General features: G+C 41.2%; 1 protein-coding gene across 1 annotated transcript in view; it reads right to left on the bottom strand.

The window, feature by feature from the left end:
* LOC117541523 (aminopeptidase Ey-like) overlaps positions 1-16,438 on the bottom strand; it is a 36,375-nt gene extending 19,937 nt beyond the window's left edge. The window contains exons 1-6 of the mRNA XM_034208707.1: positions 16,319-16,438; positions 9,691-10,285; positions 7,257-7,399; positions 6,271-6,422; positions 6,042-6,168; positions 1,008-1,162 (exon numbers count right to left, since the gene is read on the bottom strand). Coding sequence (XP_034064598.1) covers positions 1,008-1,162; positions 6,042-6,168; positions 6,271-6,422; positions 7,257-7,399; positions 9,691-10,283 — 1,170 coding nt within the window. The 5' untranslated portion in view covers positions 10,284-10,285; positions 16,319-16,438. The remainder of the gene's footprint in view (positions 1-1,007; positions 1,163-6,041; positions 6,169-6,270; positions 6,423-7,256; positions 7,400-9,690; positions 10,286-16,318) is intronic.
* Between the last annotated feature and the right edge of the window lie 1,148 nt (positions 16,439-17,586).

The following is a 17,586-nucleotide window of genomic DNA, read 5'->3' as shown; positions in this document are numbered from 1 at the left end:
ATCAGCCGCCTTTAGCTTAGCGGTGGTGACGTGAAGTCATGTGACCGTGTTGTAGTTCCTTTATAGCCCAACATTAGCCGCCTTTAGCTTAGCGGTGGTGACGTGAAGTCATGTGACCGTGTTGTAGTTCCTTTATAGCCCAACATTAGCCACCTTTAGCTTAGCGGTGGTAGCATGAAGTCATGTGACCGTGCTGTAGTTCCTTTATAGCCCAACATTAGCCGCCTTTAGCTTAGCGGTGGTGACGTAAAGTCATGTGACCGTGCTGTAGTTCCTTTATAGCCCAACATTAGCCACCTTTAGCTTAGCGGTGCTGACGTGAAGTCTTGTGACCGTGCTGTAGTTCCTTTATAGCCCAACATTAGCCACCTTTAGCTTAGCGGTGGTGACGTGAAGTCATGTGACCGTGCTGTAGTTCCTTTATAACTCAACATTAGCCTCCTTTAGCTTAGCGGTGGTGACGTGAAGTCATGTGACCGTGCTGTAGTTCCTTTATAGCACAACATTAGCCGCCTTTAGCTTAGCGGTTGTGACGTGAAGTCATGTGACCGTGCTGTAGTTCCTTTATAGCCCAACATTAGCTTCCTTTAGCTTAGCGGTTGTGACGTGAAGTCATGTGACCGTGCTGTAGTTCCTTTAAAGCCCAACATTTTGCTTCTGGTGATTGCATTTACGCTTAAGTATAAGATTAAGTGGTATTCATATGTGGAGATTATCCTGCTGAATAAAACGTATCATTAAGAAGAAGAAGAAGAAGAAGAAGAAGAAGAAGAAGAAGAAGAAGAAGAATTGGGAGGGATGAAACCCTCTTTAATGGTCACACATGCAGAGCACACAGCACACAATGATGTGTTCTCTGCTTTTAACCCATTCTAGTACCAGGAGTTTAACTTAACCACTGAGTAATGTAAAAGACCCATTTCATTTTTGTCGAGCGAGCCCTTGTGAAGCTTACTTCGTGGTTAGCATACAAAAATACGTCATCCTTGCAATGTACGTCTCCTTACCATGTGAGCGAGTTCATGAGCGATGACGGTTGCCACCCACTCCTTGTCTCCGTTGGACGAGACGTCAGGGTTGAACAGCAGGGCGGTCTCTCTGTAGGTGATCAGACCCCAGTTCTCCATGGCTCCAGCGCCGAAGTCCGGCAGAGCGATCTGGTCTGAAAACAAATGAAGATATTAATACCGTTCATCTTTCACTGCTGCTGGAAGTACGTTTAATTTGGTTTTCCTTCGTTGTTTCCTTCCGAGGTTGTGCTGCCTGTTCTTGGACTTGTTTTGTGTCTCTTAGGTGTTATTTAGTTTTAAGTCTTCTTTGAGTTCATTTGTCTTTTTGAAATGGTTTTGTTGTTTTTGTTGTGATGTGGTTCTTTGTAGTCATTAAGTATCTCATTGTGGGTATTTTGTATTTCTGTATTTCTGGCTGTATTTGAATATTTCATTAAGAGTTTTTTATTTGTTTGTAGTCATTTAGTGTTTCCTTGTAGTTTTTGGCATTTTTACAGTATCTCTGGTCATTTTCACATTTAGTTTGTGTCTCTTTAGTGCTGTTTTTGTTTAAATGTTTGTTGGAAACTGCCAGCTCTCTAAATGCAGAGGTGTTCATCAGTGGCCCTCTACCGCCAGTCAGAAGAGGAGTGGAGAGATTCAGCAGATTGTTTGCACTGAACACGTGGCTTTCAACGGCCTGTACTGACCATTCTGTTCATTTTATTGACAATTTTAACTTTTTCTGGGATCGCAGACATCTTTTCAAGGCAAATGGAGTTTGCCTGAACAAGTCAGGAGTGAAATTGTTTATCTCTAACATATTCAACTGCCTGCGTCATCAATCTGTTCCCTCTGCCAAGGACAAGCGGCAGGAGGAATCAAAACACGAGAAAGACACAACACATCACGCAGAAAACCCTGAAGAATTATCACTGCACCCGCCTGAGGAATGTTCTGATTATGGGAGACATATGAGACACATGGAGGAGTCTCCACTGCCCCCCCCCCCTGTCAACGCCTTTGAGGATACTCCGTTCACCCTTTCACCCTCGCCCACCCGGCTGGAGATCGATGAACACACAAAGGAGATACAGAGGGTTGGCACCGATTCCTTCCTGGAGTTCAAAGACCAAACGAAGGCGATACGCAGGGCTGGCACCATGTCCTTTACCCCCGCTCCTCAACGACGCCCACCAAAATCACCGCGGAGACGCGCACCATCTCCCCCGTCCTCATCACCGCGCCTACGTCAACCACCTCCCCCCCCTGGCAGCATGTCCTCTACCCCCGCACCATCTAGCCCGTCTCCATCACCGTGCCTACGTCGACCACCTCCCCTCCCTTCGAGGGGGCTTCTGCAGTCTCCGAAGCCTGATAAGGATGTGTGTGTACAAAACACAACAAACTCTTACTGATATGTGATGGGTCCAGGCTCAAGGGCGTATGGCACTCTCAACTCTTTCAAGGACATGTCGGGGCCCTGCCTGCCAGTAGCTTTGCCGATATCTGTGTTGATAGGTAATAGATTAAGAGCGGTGAATCATAGAAACAGGAAGCGCTCAAACGTTTGTGTGAGTGTATCTAATTTAGCAGTGATTGCATGTCAGCCACAGCTTGTTACAAAAAACATGACTGATAGTGTGTTTAACAAACTTAAACTAGCTTTATTAAATGTCAGGTCTTTAGCAGGAAAAACATTTTTAATCAATGATTTTATCACTGAGCACAATCTCGATTTTATGTTTTTAACAGAAACTTGGATTGAACAAAATAACAGTGCAGCTGTTCTTATCGAATCAACCCCTCCCAACTTCAGTTTTATGAGTCAGGAAAGAATGCATAAGAAAGGGGGTGGAGTTGCTATTCTGTTCAATGATGCCCTTCAATGCAGGAAGACATCTTATGGAAACTTTGATTCTTTTGAATATGTGGCCCTCCGGCTGAAATGCTCCTCTCGAGCTCTGTTCCTAAATATCTATAGACCACCCAAATACTGTGCAAGCTTTTTTGATGACTTTACTGAACTGCTGTCTATAGTGTGTATTGACTTTGACCGTCTAGTCATTGTTGGTGATTTTAACATCCATGTTGACAACCCCCAGGACAGAGGGGCTAAAGAACTGTTTTGTGTTCTTGATAGCTATGGACTGACTCAGCATGTGACGGAGCCCACACACAATAAGGGGCACACTCTGGACTTAATTATCTCAAAGGGTCTGAATATCTCTAAGGTTGTGGTGACTGATGTTGCACTCTCTGACCATTCCTGTGTTTTCTTTGAGAGCTCTATTTCTGTTCACAAAAATGTTCAAAAAGAGGTAACCACAAAGCGATATTTAACTGAAAACACTAGGGAAATGTTTACTCAGAATTTCTCTTCCACACTTGCCCCTGCCAACATCTCAGTAAATGAGCTAGTAGATCATTTTAATTCAAAAATTAAAAATGTTATAGATGCCATTGCTCCAACTAAGGTAAAGGAAGTGTCTGGCAAGAAAATATCTCCATGGAGAAAGGCCATGACCGTGAAAACAGAAAAAAGAGAATGTCGAAAAGCTGAACGCAGGTGGCGAAAAACAAATCTCCAGGTTCACTTTGAAATCTATAAAGAGAGACTTGGCCTCTATAATTTGGAATTGAAAAACGCACGACAATCGTTCTTCTCTGACATCATTACCAAAAACAAAAACAACGCACGTGCCTTGTTTGCTACCGTCGACAGACTAACTAACCCCCCAGTGTCAGTAGCCTCTGAATTTCTATCCACCAGGGCGTGCAATGATTTTGCCTTTTTCACTGACAAAATTCAGAAAATCAGACAAGCAGTCAGTGCCTCTGCATCAGGAACAGTAAATGTGTTGTCCCTATCTCCACTTAACATCAATTCAGACATCATGACACAATTCCATCAGATTAATGATAAAAACCTAGAGGACATTATTCAACTTCTGAAATCCTCCTCCTGCTGCCTTGATATTATTCCAACAGGATTTTTCAAAGATGTTTTGCCTTGCATGGCCTCAGATCTACTTCATATAGTAAACAAATCTCTTCACTCAAGTATTTTTCCACAGGCCCTGAAAACTGCAGTCATTAAACCGCTCTTAAAAAAGAATAATCTAGATGCTTCAGTAATGAACAATTACAGGCCCATATCAAACCTCCCACTTCTAGGTAAAATCATTGAAAAAGTTGTTTTTCAACAGTTGAGTAATTTCTTGCATTTAAATGACTGTTTTGATGTGTTCCAGTCAGGCTTTCGTCCAAACCACAGCACTGAGACTGCTCTTGTAAAGGTCTTTAATGACATCCACTTAAACACAGACAGTGGCAGAACTTCAGTGTTAGTATTATTAGATCTCAGTGCTGCGTTTGACACTGTTGACCACAGCATATTACTAGACCGACTGGAGAACTGGGTGGGACTTTCGGAAACAGTTCTGAATTGGTTTGAATCCTACTTAAAGGACAGAAACAATTTTGTTTCTATAGGTAAATACACATCTGAGTTGACAAATATGACATGTGGGGTTCCTCAAGGCTCCATCTTGGGGCCTCTTCTCTTTAACATCTACATGCTACCACTGGCTCAGATAATGAAGAACAACAAAATAAGTTACCATAGCTATGCAGATGACACACAAATTTACGTAACAATTTCACCAGGAGACTATGCTCCAATTCAAACACTGAGTAAGTGCATTGAACAAATCAATGACTGGATGTGTCAGAACTTTCTCCAATTAAACAAAGATAAAACTGAGGTAATGGTTTTTGGAGCCAAGGCAGAACGTATAAAAGTTAGCGCTGAGCTTCAGTGTGCAATGTTCAAAACAACAGATAAAGCCAGAAATCTAGGTGTAGTCATGGACTCTGACCTGAGTTTCAACAGTCACATTAAAACTGTTACTAAATCAGCCTACTATCACCTAAAGAATATATCTAGGATTAAAAGACTAATGTCACAGCAGGATTTGGAAAAACTTGTCCATGCTTTTATCTTCAGTAGACTGGACTACTGCAATGGTGTCTTCACAGGTCTCACTAAAAAATCTATTAGGAAGCTGCAGCTAATTCAGAACGCTGCTGCTCGAGTCCTCACTAACACTAAGAAAGTGGATCACATCACTCCTGTTCTGAAGTCTTTACACTGGCTTCCTGTGTGTCACAGAATAGATTTCAAAATACTGCTGCTGGTTTATAAAGCACTGAATGGTTTAGGCCCAAAATACATTTCTGACCTCCTGCTAAATGATGAACCATCCAGATCTCTCAGGTCTTCAGGGACTGGTCAGCTTTCTGTCCCCAGAGTCAGAACTAAACATGGTAAAGCAGCGTTCAGTTATTATGCTCCAAATATCTGGAACAAACTCCCAGAAACCTGCAGGTCCGCTGCAACTCTGACTACTTTTAAATCCAGGCTGAAGACTTTTCTTTTTGTCGCTGCTTTTAATTGAACTATTCATATCTTAGACTGCACTGTAACTTTTATCCATGTACTTTTTTTCTTTTAATGTTTAATTGACAGCACTGTAACTTTTATCCATGTATTTTTTCTTTAATGTTTATTTTATTAGCTTTTCTTTTTAATGACTGATTTTAAATGCCATTTTCTTAATCTCTTTCATTTTTTGTAAAGCACTTTGAATTGCCTTGTGTTGAAAAGTGCTATATAAATAAACTTGCCTTGCCTTGCCTTGCCTTGCCTTTGTTCTCTTTCTAGTCATTTCATGGCTTTTTGTGGTTATTCTGAGTCTCTTCCTGGTTTCTCTTTCAGTGACATGTGGCTTGTGTCAGGTAGTAATCCATCCATGCACCTGTGTTACAAACAAACACACTTGCAGGTCTGCTGCCTTTGAGTAAATCAAATCATCTCTTGAGACACTATACTGATATACACGTGAACATGAGCAATATAGGGCCCCTTTAAATATGCTTGATTCATTCCCGAATTAAGGAATTGTTCTGTTACAGCAGCTTGTTAACAAAGCATTATAAATAAGCAGTCAATGGATACATATCAACAGTAGAAATGTGTTTGGTTCCTACCTGACTTTTCGAGAGGATAAGGAGACTTGTAGTAGTCCTCAAAGAACTGCAGTATGGGTCCAGTCTTCTCCAGGGCGTAGTCTCCCTGTCCGGCCTCGATGGCCTTCCTGCGAGCCCAGATCCTGATCTGCACACAAGCACAGATGTATTATTACAGAAACTACAGAGACATGTTAAATCAGTCCAGCAGAGGGCAGCAGAAAAACACTGAAACCACCCCAAAAATTACCAAGGTTTCTGGTTTGGGACCGCCGACTGGTTCGTTTGTGATGAAAGTAAATTCACACACGACAAAAGCCAGCAGGTAGGTGGACATGATCTTTGTGGGATGAAAACTGGTCATGGTCCAATTCTCTCCATCCAAAGTGACGTTAACAGGTTCTGTGTGGAGGAAAAACACAAAGCAGATTCATTACAAATGAAGACATGTACAACACCTCACTTTTAGATATCAGAGACAACTTTATAGCTACTTTTTAAAACTAGATTATACTCTGTTTTCCTGTGTTAAATGTTTTTGTTTTTTTAAACTGCAACTGCTTTGCACACTAAAATGTATGTCTATATGATCCCATGTTTTATTTTTGAATTAGGAAGTTTGTCTTTTGCAGTGTATTTTTTGTATATCGTATATTGTGTATTCTATACATTCATATTAGTATCTCTCTACTGGGACATGTCTCCATGCTTTAATGTTCAAAAAGCTCTTTTCTCTGTGCTGCAGCACCTCTTTTCACCCTCTGTCTGAAACCAGAGCCCAGTCTGCTCTGATTGGTTAGCTGGCCGGCTCTGTTGTGATTGGTCAACCGCTTAGAGATGTCCCGCCCCTTAACGTATCACGTACAATGTGTTGGAGCGCTATCCAATAGGAGCGCAAGTGTGATGATGTCACTGTGTTCAGGAAGTAAACAAAGGAGTCTAATGGAGGCATTTAAGCCTCTGCAGACCATTTACATGCACAAAAACCTTCATAACACACTACAGGGAAGCGAGTACCCCGAAAAGCAGAATAGGGCCCCTTTAAGGTGCAATGCACTTGAAGTTGTGGGTGATGGATATTTCACATCTAAAATGCTGCATTGGATATAGATAGCATCGGAGGGATGAAACCCAGTCGTTAATGGTCACACATGCACACAGCACACACAGTGACATATGACCTCTGCATTTAACTAGTTGTACTACGAGCAGTGATACACTGAGAGTATTCCTCACCGTGGTTGAGGGAGTTGGAGAGAGCGACGGTGCCCGCGGGGTGGATGAGCGTCAGCTGGAAGACAGCTTTCATCGCGGGCTCGTCGAAACAGGGGAAGGCTTTCCTGGCGTCCGTCGGCTGCATCTGAGTCGTGGCAAGAACTCTGAAAACAGCAGACATATGAAGTCAGGATTAACAGAGGAAGCCATTATCTGTAGATACACTCATACAGTTATACTCACTTATATACTCACCTCTTCAGAACTGCTTTTAATCTGTAATTAATGTTGGGTTTTATATATTTTAAGTGTGTTGTGCGCTCCTTAAATAAAATGCATTATTATTATTATTATTATTAGAAAAACCCTTTATATGGAAGCCCTAAAAAGCCAAGAAAAAAAACAGTGAACTTTCTGGGTCGTTTTGTGTTTGTTGCTGTAATACTAACCTCAGCCACTAGGGGGCACTACTACCCCGTGTTTCAGCAGCCATGAGTTCTTCCAGGTGAGTTTAAAAAAGAAAAACATGCAGGTAATGTTTCATAATGTGTTAACACCATATTTTAACAATGAATGAAGGGGTTTGAACTCACAATATGTTATTTGTAATCAACCTGTGGTACTTGATCTAATTATTATACGAGTATTGATACCAGTCTCCTTTCGGTCAAAAACACTGGAAGATTGTCGTTTTTACACTTCAGTTGTTGTACAGATGAAACGAACATGAGCTTTAAAGGGGCTGGTCGGCGGATCTGGTTCAACTTTATATTATTCATTATTATATTATTAAATGTATTCAGAGTCAAGCTAGCTTTCCCCTCCTATTTTAAGTCTGTCTAACTGTCTGTTTGGCTTCAGACACGAGAGCGTTATCAATCATCTCATCCAACTCAATGCAAGGGTACAGGGTACATCCCCTGTAAAGAATAACACCTAGGGTGAGTCCCATTTAAAGATCCCTTTTCTAAAAATCCCTGCATGTCTCCAGAGGCATTTCCTCATGGAGACAGAGGGTAATTAACATGTAGGGAGAGAAGACCACTAAGAGTTTTGTTTCCTCTCAGCTGCTGCTTTTATAACATATTATATCCACAGTTTACATTGTGGATTATATTAACTTTGGTTTTAATTATATAACCCAATATGGAAACGTCACATAAAGTCCTGAAATGCCAAAAGATATCCGAAATGTCTTGGTTATTTGGTTAGTGTTAGGCGTTTCAGCTTCCAGATGATTCTGTGAACCCTCTCCAATTCTAGATTTGTTCGTAAAAAATATTTCTAATACTTTCTGTTTACTGTCTATTCAAAAGCTTTAGGTAGATGATCATGTCTGTAAAGTTGTTAAGGTTTTTAAATCTTGCATTACTACAAAGGCTTTCAATATTTACCATTTCAAACCTTTCCATTTCATCATTCTCAAAGGTAAAGGCACATATTTAAAAATGCAATAAAGTAAATAAAAGGGTTAATCGAGTATTGCTACCCTAGGCCATCAGCGTCTTGTTTAAATCCAGGTCTGTAAAGTTTTTAAATCTTGCATTACTACATTACTAATAATTACACTTATTTTCACCATTGCAAAAATCACGAAAAGTAAATAAAGGGTTAAATGAGTATTGATAAAACTCAGTATAGAAAACGAACTGTGTCTGGGACTAAATATATAATATAAATAAATAAATCTAGTTCAAATGCATGTCTGTAAAAATGTCAAGGTCTTTGAATCTTGCATTACCACACAGGCCAATTCATGCAAAGGTTTTCCCTTTTGCAACATTCTCAAAACTTTAAACAAATCATTTAAAAAGTTGAAGTTAAAGAACATTTTCCCCCACTGTAAAATGTAAGAAACTATTTTGCACAACCGACATATTTAAAAATACAAATAAAGATTGTTACATGAGTTAACATTAAACTATGTCTAGTTTAAGTACGTCTGTAAAGTCGTCAGGGTTTTTCACTCCTGCATTTCCACACAGGTCTATTTATGTATTTACACCTTTCTTCACAAGTGCATCCTTCTCCAGATGTAACAACACTTAACACTTGGATCAGGAGTACTGCTTATTTTGTTTTCTGTACTGTTTCTGTTCTGATTTTATGTAAAGCTTGTTTGAGCATTAGGAAAAGCGCTATAAAAATCCCATGTTTTATTATTATTATAAATAAAAACGTAAAATAAAGAGGGTTTTTGAAACTCACATAACTTCAAAGGCCAAGTATACACTTAGTTTCCCTTTTGCACAATTCTCTCAAACAAATACATTTGAATAAAGAAATTAAAGAGAAAATCTTTCTTTTCCTCAAGGTTTTTGAATCTTTTGAAACTTTTGAAACTTTTGAAACTTGCCTTCTTGAATTTTGCAAAAGGGAAAATTAAGTATTTTCCCTTTTGCAAAATTCCCTCAACAAATACATTTGAATACAAAAATGAAAGAGAACATCCTACTTGTCCACGCCATCCTCAACGTAAACGCTCCTGTAGAATCCGCCCAGATCGTCGGCCAGTTCTCCAACGAAATCCGTGAAGAGTTCGTACGAGTCGCCGACCTTCAGAGGACCGCTGAGCTGCAACACCAAATATTGGGTTGGAATTTCCAACCATGTTCTCTTCAGGTTTGGTGCAGTTGCTCCATGTAGGCCCGTCAACTTGGCGAGGAACCTGTCGAAGTTGGTGAGGTTCAGCTTGTTGGAGTGGATGATGATCAGGTCTGTTTCCTTCACACATTTGAACACCACCGTCGATTCTCCCGTGAAGATATAGAGTCCGTTAGCGTCGGGTTTCAGACGGGGTCTCAAAGTGACGTTATAGGAAACGGGAGAAAGGGATTCTGGGAGTCTGTAGTGGTCCCACGGCTCTTTTGGGGTAGAAGGAGTGGTGGTGATGATTGGGGGGGGAGCAGTAGACGTAGGTTTCACTTCATTCTTCGACTTCTCCTGAGCGTAGACCGCCGCCAGGGCGATGATTGTGGCTGCAGCAGCGACGGCTACAACTGCACAGGTGACAGCTAGAGCTTTGCTGAGGAACACACCTTTCCCCATGTCTACACCAGAGGAAAAAGACAAAACGGGGAAAATGATTGCTATTTAAGCACTTGACCTGTTTGGATTCAGCACCAAAGTTAATGGTTGATTACCTGGATGGTGACAACAGCAGGAAGGCCAAATGTGAGGTGGTAAAAAAGTCCTTGAGATAAGAGAAACTGTGAACTTTATACCAGCATAACGGCTCCGAATAAAGGTCCTCTGTGGGTCTGTGCTTTCTCTGTTTATTCAGTACTGTACATTGTGTGGTAGTGGAAATACAATTGCACTGTGTGTGTGTGTGTGTGTGTGTGTGTGTGTGTGCGCGTGTGTGTGTGTGTGTGGTCTAGCATTACTATACTTGTGGGGACCTACATCTGTTTACACAGTCACGTGTGGGGACTCGCCTCCCTTATGGGGACACATTGGAGGTCCCCATGAGGGGGATCATTAATTTTAGGGTGAAGACTTGGTTAGGGTTAGGGTTAGGCATGTGTTGGTTATGGTTAAGGTTAGGATAAGTCTCCAGGAAATGCATGTAAGTCAATGTAATGTCCCCTGAAGTTATGTATACATGGTATGTGTGTGTGTGTGTGTGTGTGTGTGTGTGTGTGTGTGTGTGTGTGTACAATTTGCAACCTAGATCTAGCTGTCCGATAGTAAAGAAGCCAGAGTCGCTTTGTGAAATGGTTCAAAGATGTGTTTATGAAACACATGTCAACTTTTATTTTGCCTCAAATGTTGTGCAAATTCTCACTTTGCTTTTGTTGACCCAAACAGTTGTGGCTTTACGAAATGGAGACATTCCACGGATAAACTGGGAGCTATTTCTATTTTATTTGTATTTACTTGCACATCTTAAAACATTCTCTTGCACCATTGTATCTGTTGTATTTGTTCTATGTCCTGTATTCATGTTGCTCTGTTGGAGGAGCCTGGGACTTCGGCCATATCTATACTGTAGCTAATGTGCACATGATGATAAAGCCTTGAATTGAATTGAGCAAATGTTTTCTTATGTCATCACAATTTGCACGGAAATGTCTTTTCTATCATCAGGACATTTGGTCTAAAAACAGAAGAAGAAATATAACTTTGCAGTTTGCCCTCTTGCCCAATAACATGGGAGTAAAACAGAAGCGGAGCACAGAACTGTGATGAGTCAGACTCTTCTTTTAGTGTTACTTGTTCGTGATCCTGTAAAGGATGTTAGGTGATATGAGTCAGACACTTACGCCATGTCAGCAGCTTCAGTCCTGCATCCCGATGATTTAAGCACGGTAATGCTGTGTTGTTGTTGTTGCCCTTATTTTGGCAGCTTTCTGAGCCAATTACTGTGTTTAGTCTCGTTAAATGGAGGGAAACAAACTCAAGGCCTGAAATTACACTTTGTGGCGAACCGGTGCAAACGGCCCAAGCATCTCCATTCGGTGAAACACGCTGCAGTTTTCAAAACAAGTGTGCAAAAACACATGCAAATGAAGAAGCATTACTAAAAGTGCTGCATATACGAAACGCTGGGAGACCAGGGGACACTAAAGAGTGACACACACAGCTGGGAGACCATGGGACACTAAAGAGTGACGCACACAGCTGGGAGACCAGGGGACACTAAAGAGTGACGCACACAGCTGGGAGACCAGGGGACACTAAAGAGTGATGCACACAGCTGGGAGACCAGGAGACACTAAAGAGTGATGCACACAGCTGGGAGACCAGGGGACACTAAAGAGTGACGCACACAGCTGGGAGACCAGGGGACACTAAAGAGTGATGCACACAGCTGGGAGACCAGGGGGACACTAAAGAGTGACGCACACAGCTGGGAGACCAGGGGACACTAAAGAGTGATGCACAAAGCTGGGAGACCAGGGGACACTAAAGAGTGACGCACACAGCTGGGAGACCATGGGACACTAAAAAGTGACGCACACAGCTGGGAGACCATGGGACACTAAAAAGTGACGCACACAGCTGGGAGACCAGGGGACACTAAAAAGTGACGCACACAGCTGGGAGACCATGGGACACTAAAAAGTGACGCACACCGCTGGGAGACCAGGGGACACTAAAAAGTGACGCACACAGCTGGGAGACCAGGGGACACTAAAGAGTGACACACACAGCTGGGAGACCAGGGGACACTAAAGAGTGACGCACACAGCTGGGAGACCAGGGGACACTAAAAAGTGACGCACACAGCTGGGACCGGAGCACTTGGTGACGTCCCCACACAGATGGGAGACCAGTGGAGTTGGCTGCAGTGACGCATCCTAAAACCCTTTTATAATCTATCGATTAGATTTATGATTCGAAAATTATAAAAGTAGGGTAGACATGTGGATATTATCCGGCTGAACAAAACGTGCATTTATCAAACAGGTTTGTTTTCCACAAACCTTATTTCCAGCTATTTTCCAAAACCCTGTGGAGAAATCCCATTGCTTTTTGTCGAGGGAACCAGCAGCTTACTTCCTGGTTTTAGGACGCGTCACTGCACCTATCTATATGATGCCAATACAAAAGAGAGGTTTCTCAATACTCAAATTTCCCCTCCTCGACTCCTCGACTCCTCGGTCCTCTGGTAGTGACCCGGAAATGAATTTCAGCGAATTTCGATATTTTTCTAAGACCATTTAGTGCTTCACATAATAAAATACACAACGGCTGTAGCCTATGCTTTAGTTTAGGAGCAGTAGGAGTGTGTGGTACAGTGTGTAGATGCGGCGGACAGACGGGTCTCAGTTGGTTTGGTGTCCTATGCTTACTTTTAATACTTGTACAACTTTTGGCCCGTAATTTCAATTCCCCATTTCAGCGACCAGAGAGAGGGGTGGGGGTGGGGGGGGGGGGTTCCCCTCCTCAGTCCTCCGCTCGCATCTCCTGTGGGCGGCACCAAGTCTTGAGGAGGGGAGTCGAGGATAGGAGTCGATGAGGAGAAATTTGAGTATTGAGAAACCTCTAAGGCAGGGGTAGCCAACACGGTGCCCGCGGGCACTCAGTCGCCCGCAGGGGCAACGTGAGGCGCCCGACGGGCACGTTCTAAAAATAGCTCGCCAAGAAAATCCAAAATGTATAAAATACACAAAACAAAAAAGGAAATGTAATTAAAAGAATCTACCACATGCATAAACGAAACTTCATAGCAAACTCTATCTACTTACTACAACTCTATATCTAACACCCCTCCACCCCCCACCCCCACAATGAATATCGACCAATCACGTTATTGCTTGATTTGCGGGACCAGCGCGTTCTTATTATACATCCATGGACCAGCGTTGCAGTCGGGAAGAAAAGCAATGTGGCACCTCCCCGCTGATTTTCCTTCTGGCATAATCTACACAACACATCAGCCCCATTGAACAGCCCATCATGCCAGCCTATACAGCACATGAGGGGCATAGTTTTACTCTGTGTGTTGTAACTTGCATATTTATTTATTGCACTTGACGCACACACACGCATGGCGTAATCTCCAGGGGGGACATGTCCCCAGCACTTTTCGAAATCCCGTTTGTGTCCCCCCACTTTACAAATATGTTTATTATTATTCGTGAACGCAAGCCGTCATCGCCACGGAGGAGCATACAGCCTGTGTGTGTGTGTGTGTGTGTGTGTGTGTGTGTGTGTGTGTGTGTGTGTGTGTGTGTGTGTGTGTGTGTGTGTGTGTGTGTGTGTGTGTGTGAGTGCACCCCTTATCTATTTAATATAGATAAAGTAAGAAATCATTCCAATGTGTACAATAAGACAGTACAAAAACAGTTTAATAGGGGAGTGATTAGTAAAATATGCATAAATAAAAAGAAAGAATGTGGTAACACAAGATCAGAATAAACAAGTTTAAATGATTTATTATTGGTTGTGATCATATTCTAAAGATGATTGGATTCTTGAAAAGTATACAGCTCCCTTTCATCTGAGTGTTGAGAGCTGTATCCATAAATTCATGTTGTGCTCAAAGTGCACCAGATTGATGCATTTCAATTACAGGAGGTGAGGTCCCCCCTGGAGGATGTGAGGCCCCCCCCCTAGAGGAGGTGAGGTCCACCCCCAAATAAAGCAGGTTAAAATAATTAAATTGCATGTTATTTTAGTAAACACTGAAAACGGGTCCCACAGACCCAAACAGCACACAAAGGTTAAAGATAAGCATATAATAATGTTAAAATGTGCTAAATATATACACTGCAAAAAAAAGAGGAGTAAAAGTAGCCCCCGACTTGTTTTATTTTTTGAAAGTAGCCCTCATCCTAAAAAAGGTTGGTGACCCCTGCTCTAAGGTCTTCTGTCGGCTCTGTACATCAATGTCGACCTATGCTGAAGTAAGTGAAGAGTAGAACATATAAAGGTATTGGCTAGAGGGAGATGTCCCAGCAGTTTAATGAAGGATCTGATCTGATCTATAGCCATTACATTTCTAACTCCTAATGACAGGAAGGCAGAAAGTGCATTATACAAATAATAATACTCATAATAATAGCAGACATTTTTTAACAATGACCACAATATCATTATTTTAATAAACCAAATATGAACAATTGAGGAAAATGAGGAAGAACTGATGATTAAAATGTTGTAGTACAAGTAGTAATGTAGTTAGTGCATAAATTACTATTGCAACAAACGTGTTAATTTTCTTCATTATTAGTCGATTTTTTTTGGACGAATGCTCCGGGCCAGTGGTTACAATGGTGGGGCCAGTGACAATACAATTCCGGAGGGCCAGTGGCTTTTTACCCTTAATGTCTACCCCTGCAGGGGACACTAAAGAGTGACGCACACAGCTGCGAGACCAGGGGACACTGTCACTACCCGATCCGTCCCCCTGCCCGATCGGTACTGCGCATGTGCGAGATGGTCCGCCATATTGGACAACTCCGGACGGCAACCCAAGTTGGACACTTGACACAGTGGCTTTTAGCAAAGCTCAAAATGAAAACTCGAGAGAGATGAGTTATTGTTATTACGACGTGACTTCACTATTATTTAACTCTTTTTATTGGGTTCTTTTATTTGGGGTTAAGTACATTGTCAGAATAAGTGAGAAATGGATTTAACTTCTGTTAGACAGCTATCATACTGAATACATATTTACTGTGAATGTATATGCAAAAATGTATGGCATATGGCTGTCTAACAGAAGTGAAATTCATTTCTAACTTATTCTGACAATGTACTTAACCCCAAATAAAAGAACCCAATAAAAAGAGTTGTTAAATAAAAGTGAAGTCACGTTGTAATAACAATAACTCATCTCTCTCGAGTTTTCATTTTCAGAAAGGTGTGTTTTCTCTTTAGAGCCACGCCCTTTTGTGCACAGTATCATGAGTATTTCTAAGGCTGTGTGAAAACCATGGATTTATTCTAAATAGATAAAAACAAAACCACAGCTCAGTCTTGTTTCAAAATGTTTTCCATTGGCCAGTCGCAAGAAAAAAAAAATCACCTTTCTTTATTTTTTCAGCACAGAAAAGGATTTATCTGATATATAATTAAAGAAATGTTTGGTGCAAAACAAGCACTTTCCCATTTGATGGAACACCTTTTATTGGGTCCTGTATGCAATCAGAACTACATTTAACAATTCCCCGACAATTTCTATACACAATTTCTGTGCATTGTGATAAGATATTATGCTATTTGATGTGTTTTCTGCACTGAAATATAAGCAAAAGCAAAGAGAAATGCATTGTTTTTAAGCCTCAGCTAATGCATGGCTATCTTAGACTAAGTTTATCCTGATTCAACTCAAAACCTGATTTCATCGTAATGTGGTCAATGATTGCCATAATAGTGCAAACAAACATCTAACAAACTTTAAAAATCATTGATATAACACTAAAGCTTTCCGGGTCGTTATTATTCACCTCTTTTGGTCGCCAACCAAAAAAACTACTACTCTAACTAACTTTGCACATTAATTTATTTTGATCAGAGATGTGTTTCTGTTGTCCCAACACCTCAAAATAGCATGAGCATTACAACATGTCTCACCTAATTACAGTGTGATGTAATGACATTAATTAATTGTTCTTGGGTATTTTTCTTACCTTCAATTCAGTTAAGATGACAGCAGCCTTTCCCCCTGTCGATGTGCAGTCAGATTTTGAAGCAGTGAAGTCTGGCACGTTAGTTCCTCCAAGAAATGTGTCAAATCTGTCATGTAAAAATGTGTCCTGAAGAGTTTGTTCAGGAAAACTATTTATACCACATCAGGCTAAAAGTGATGGGGGGTGTAACTTCCCCAAAACATCCAGAACAAGTCTGTCAGGATAATGCAACAGAATATTGCACAACTGATAAAACAGTTTTCACACGCTTTTCCTCCAGTGTCGAGTTGTGAACTTGCTCTGGCTTGTCTCGCCAAAGAACTCAATCCAGTTTGATGCATTTTCCCGGAATTAGAATATAACAAAGTTCAATATTAAGGCTGAAGGTCTATCACCTCTCTTTTTATGGTTATTTCTGGTAGATAGTTCCACATAAATGAAGCACCTTTCCATGGTAGCTGATGCAAGGTCAATAATTATGTGCAGAGGTGGGAGAAGTACTCACACCCTCTACTTAAGTAAAAGTAGAAGTTCTCACACCCTCTACTTAAGTAAAAGTAGAAGTACTCACACCCTCTACTTAAGTAAAAGTAGAAGTTCTCACACCCTCTACTTAAGTAAAAGTAGAAGTTCTCACACCCTCTACTTAAGTAAAAGTAGAAGTACTCACACCCTCTACTTAAGTAAAAGTAGAAGTTCTCACACCCTCTACTTAAGTAAAAGTAGAAGTTCTCACACCCTCTACTTAAGTAAAAGTAGAAGTTCTCACACCCTCTACTTAAGTAAAAGTAGAAGTACTCACACCCTCTACTTAAGTAAAAGTAGAAGTAATCACCGCCCTCACTTAAAGTAAAAGTAGAAGTACTCACGCCCTCGACTTAAGTAAAAGTAAAAGTACTCACACCCTCAACTTAAGTAAAAAGTAGAAGTACTCACGCCCTCACTTAAGTAAAAGTAGAAGAACTCACACCCTCTACTTAAGTAAAGTAGAAGTACTCACACCCCGCTAACTTAAGTAAATGTAGAAGTACTCACGCCCCTACTTAAGTAAAAGTAGAAAGATACTCACGCCCTCTACTTAAGTAAAAATAGAAGTACTCACACCCTCTACTTAAGTAAAAGTAGAAGTAATCACGCCCTCTACTTAATAAAGTAGAAGTACTCACACACCCTCTACTTAAGTAAAAGTAGAAGTAATCACGCCCTCAACTTAAGTAAAAGTAGAAGTACTCACACCCTCTACTTAAGTAAAAAGTAAAAGTACTCAC

Source organism: Gymnodraco acuticeps, unplaced genomic scaffold, assembly GCF_902827175.1.
Source record: "Gymnodraco acuticeps unplaced genomic scaffold, fGymAcu1.1, whole genome shotgun sequence".
NCBI lineage: Eukaryota > Metazoa > Chordata > Actinopteri > Perciformes > Bathydraconidae > Gymnodraco > Gymnodraco acuticeps.
Note: the sequence above shows the minus strand (reverse complement) of the source record. Positions and strands in the feature narration are given on the sequence as shown.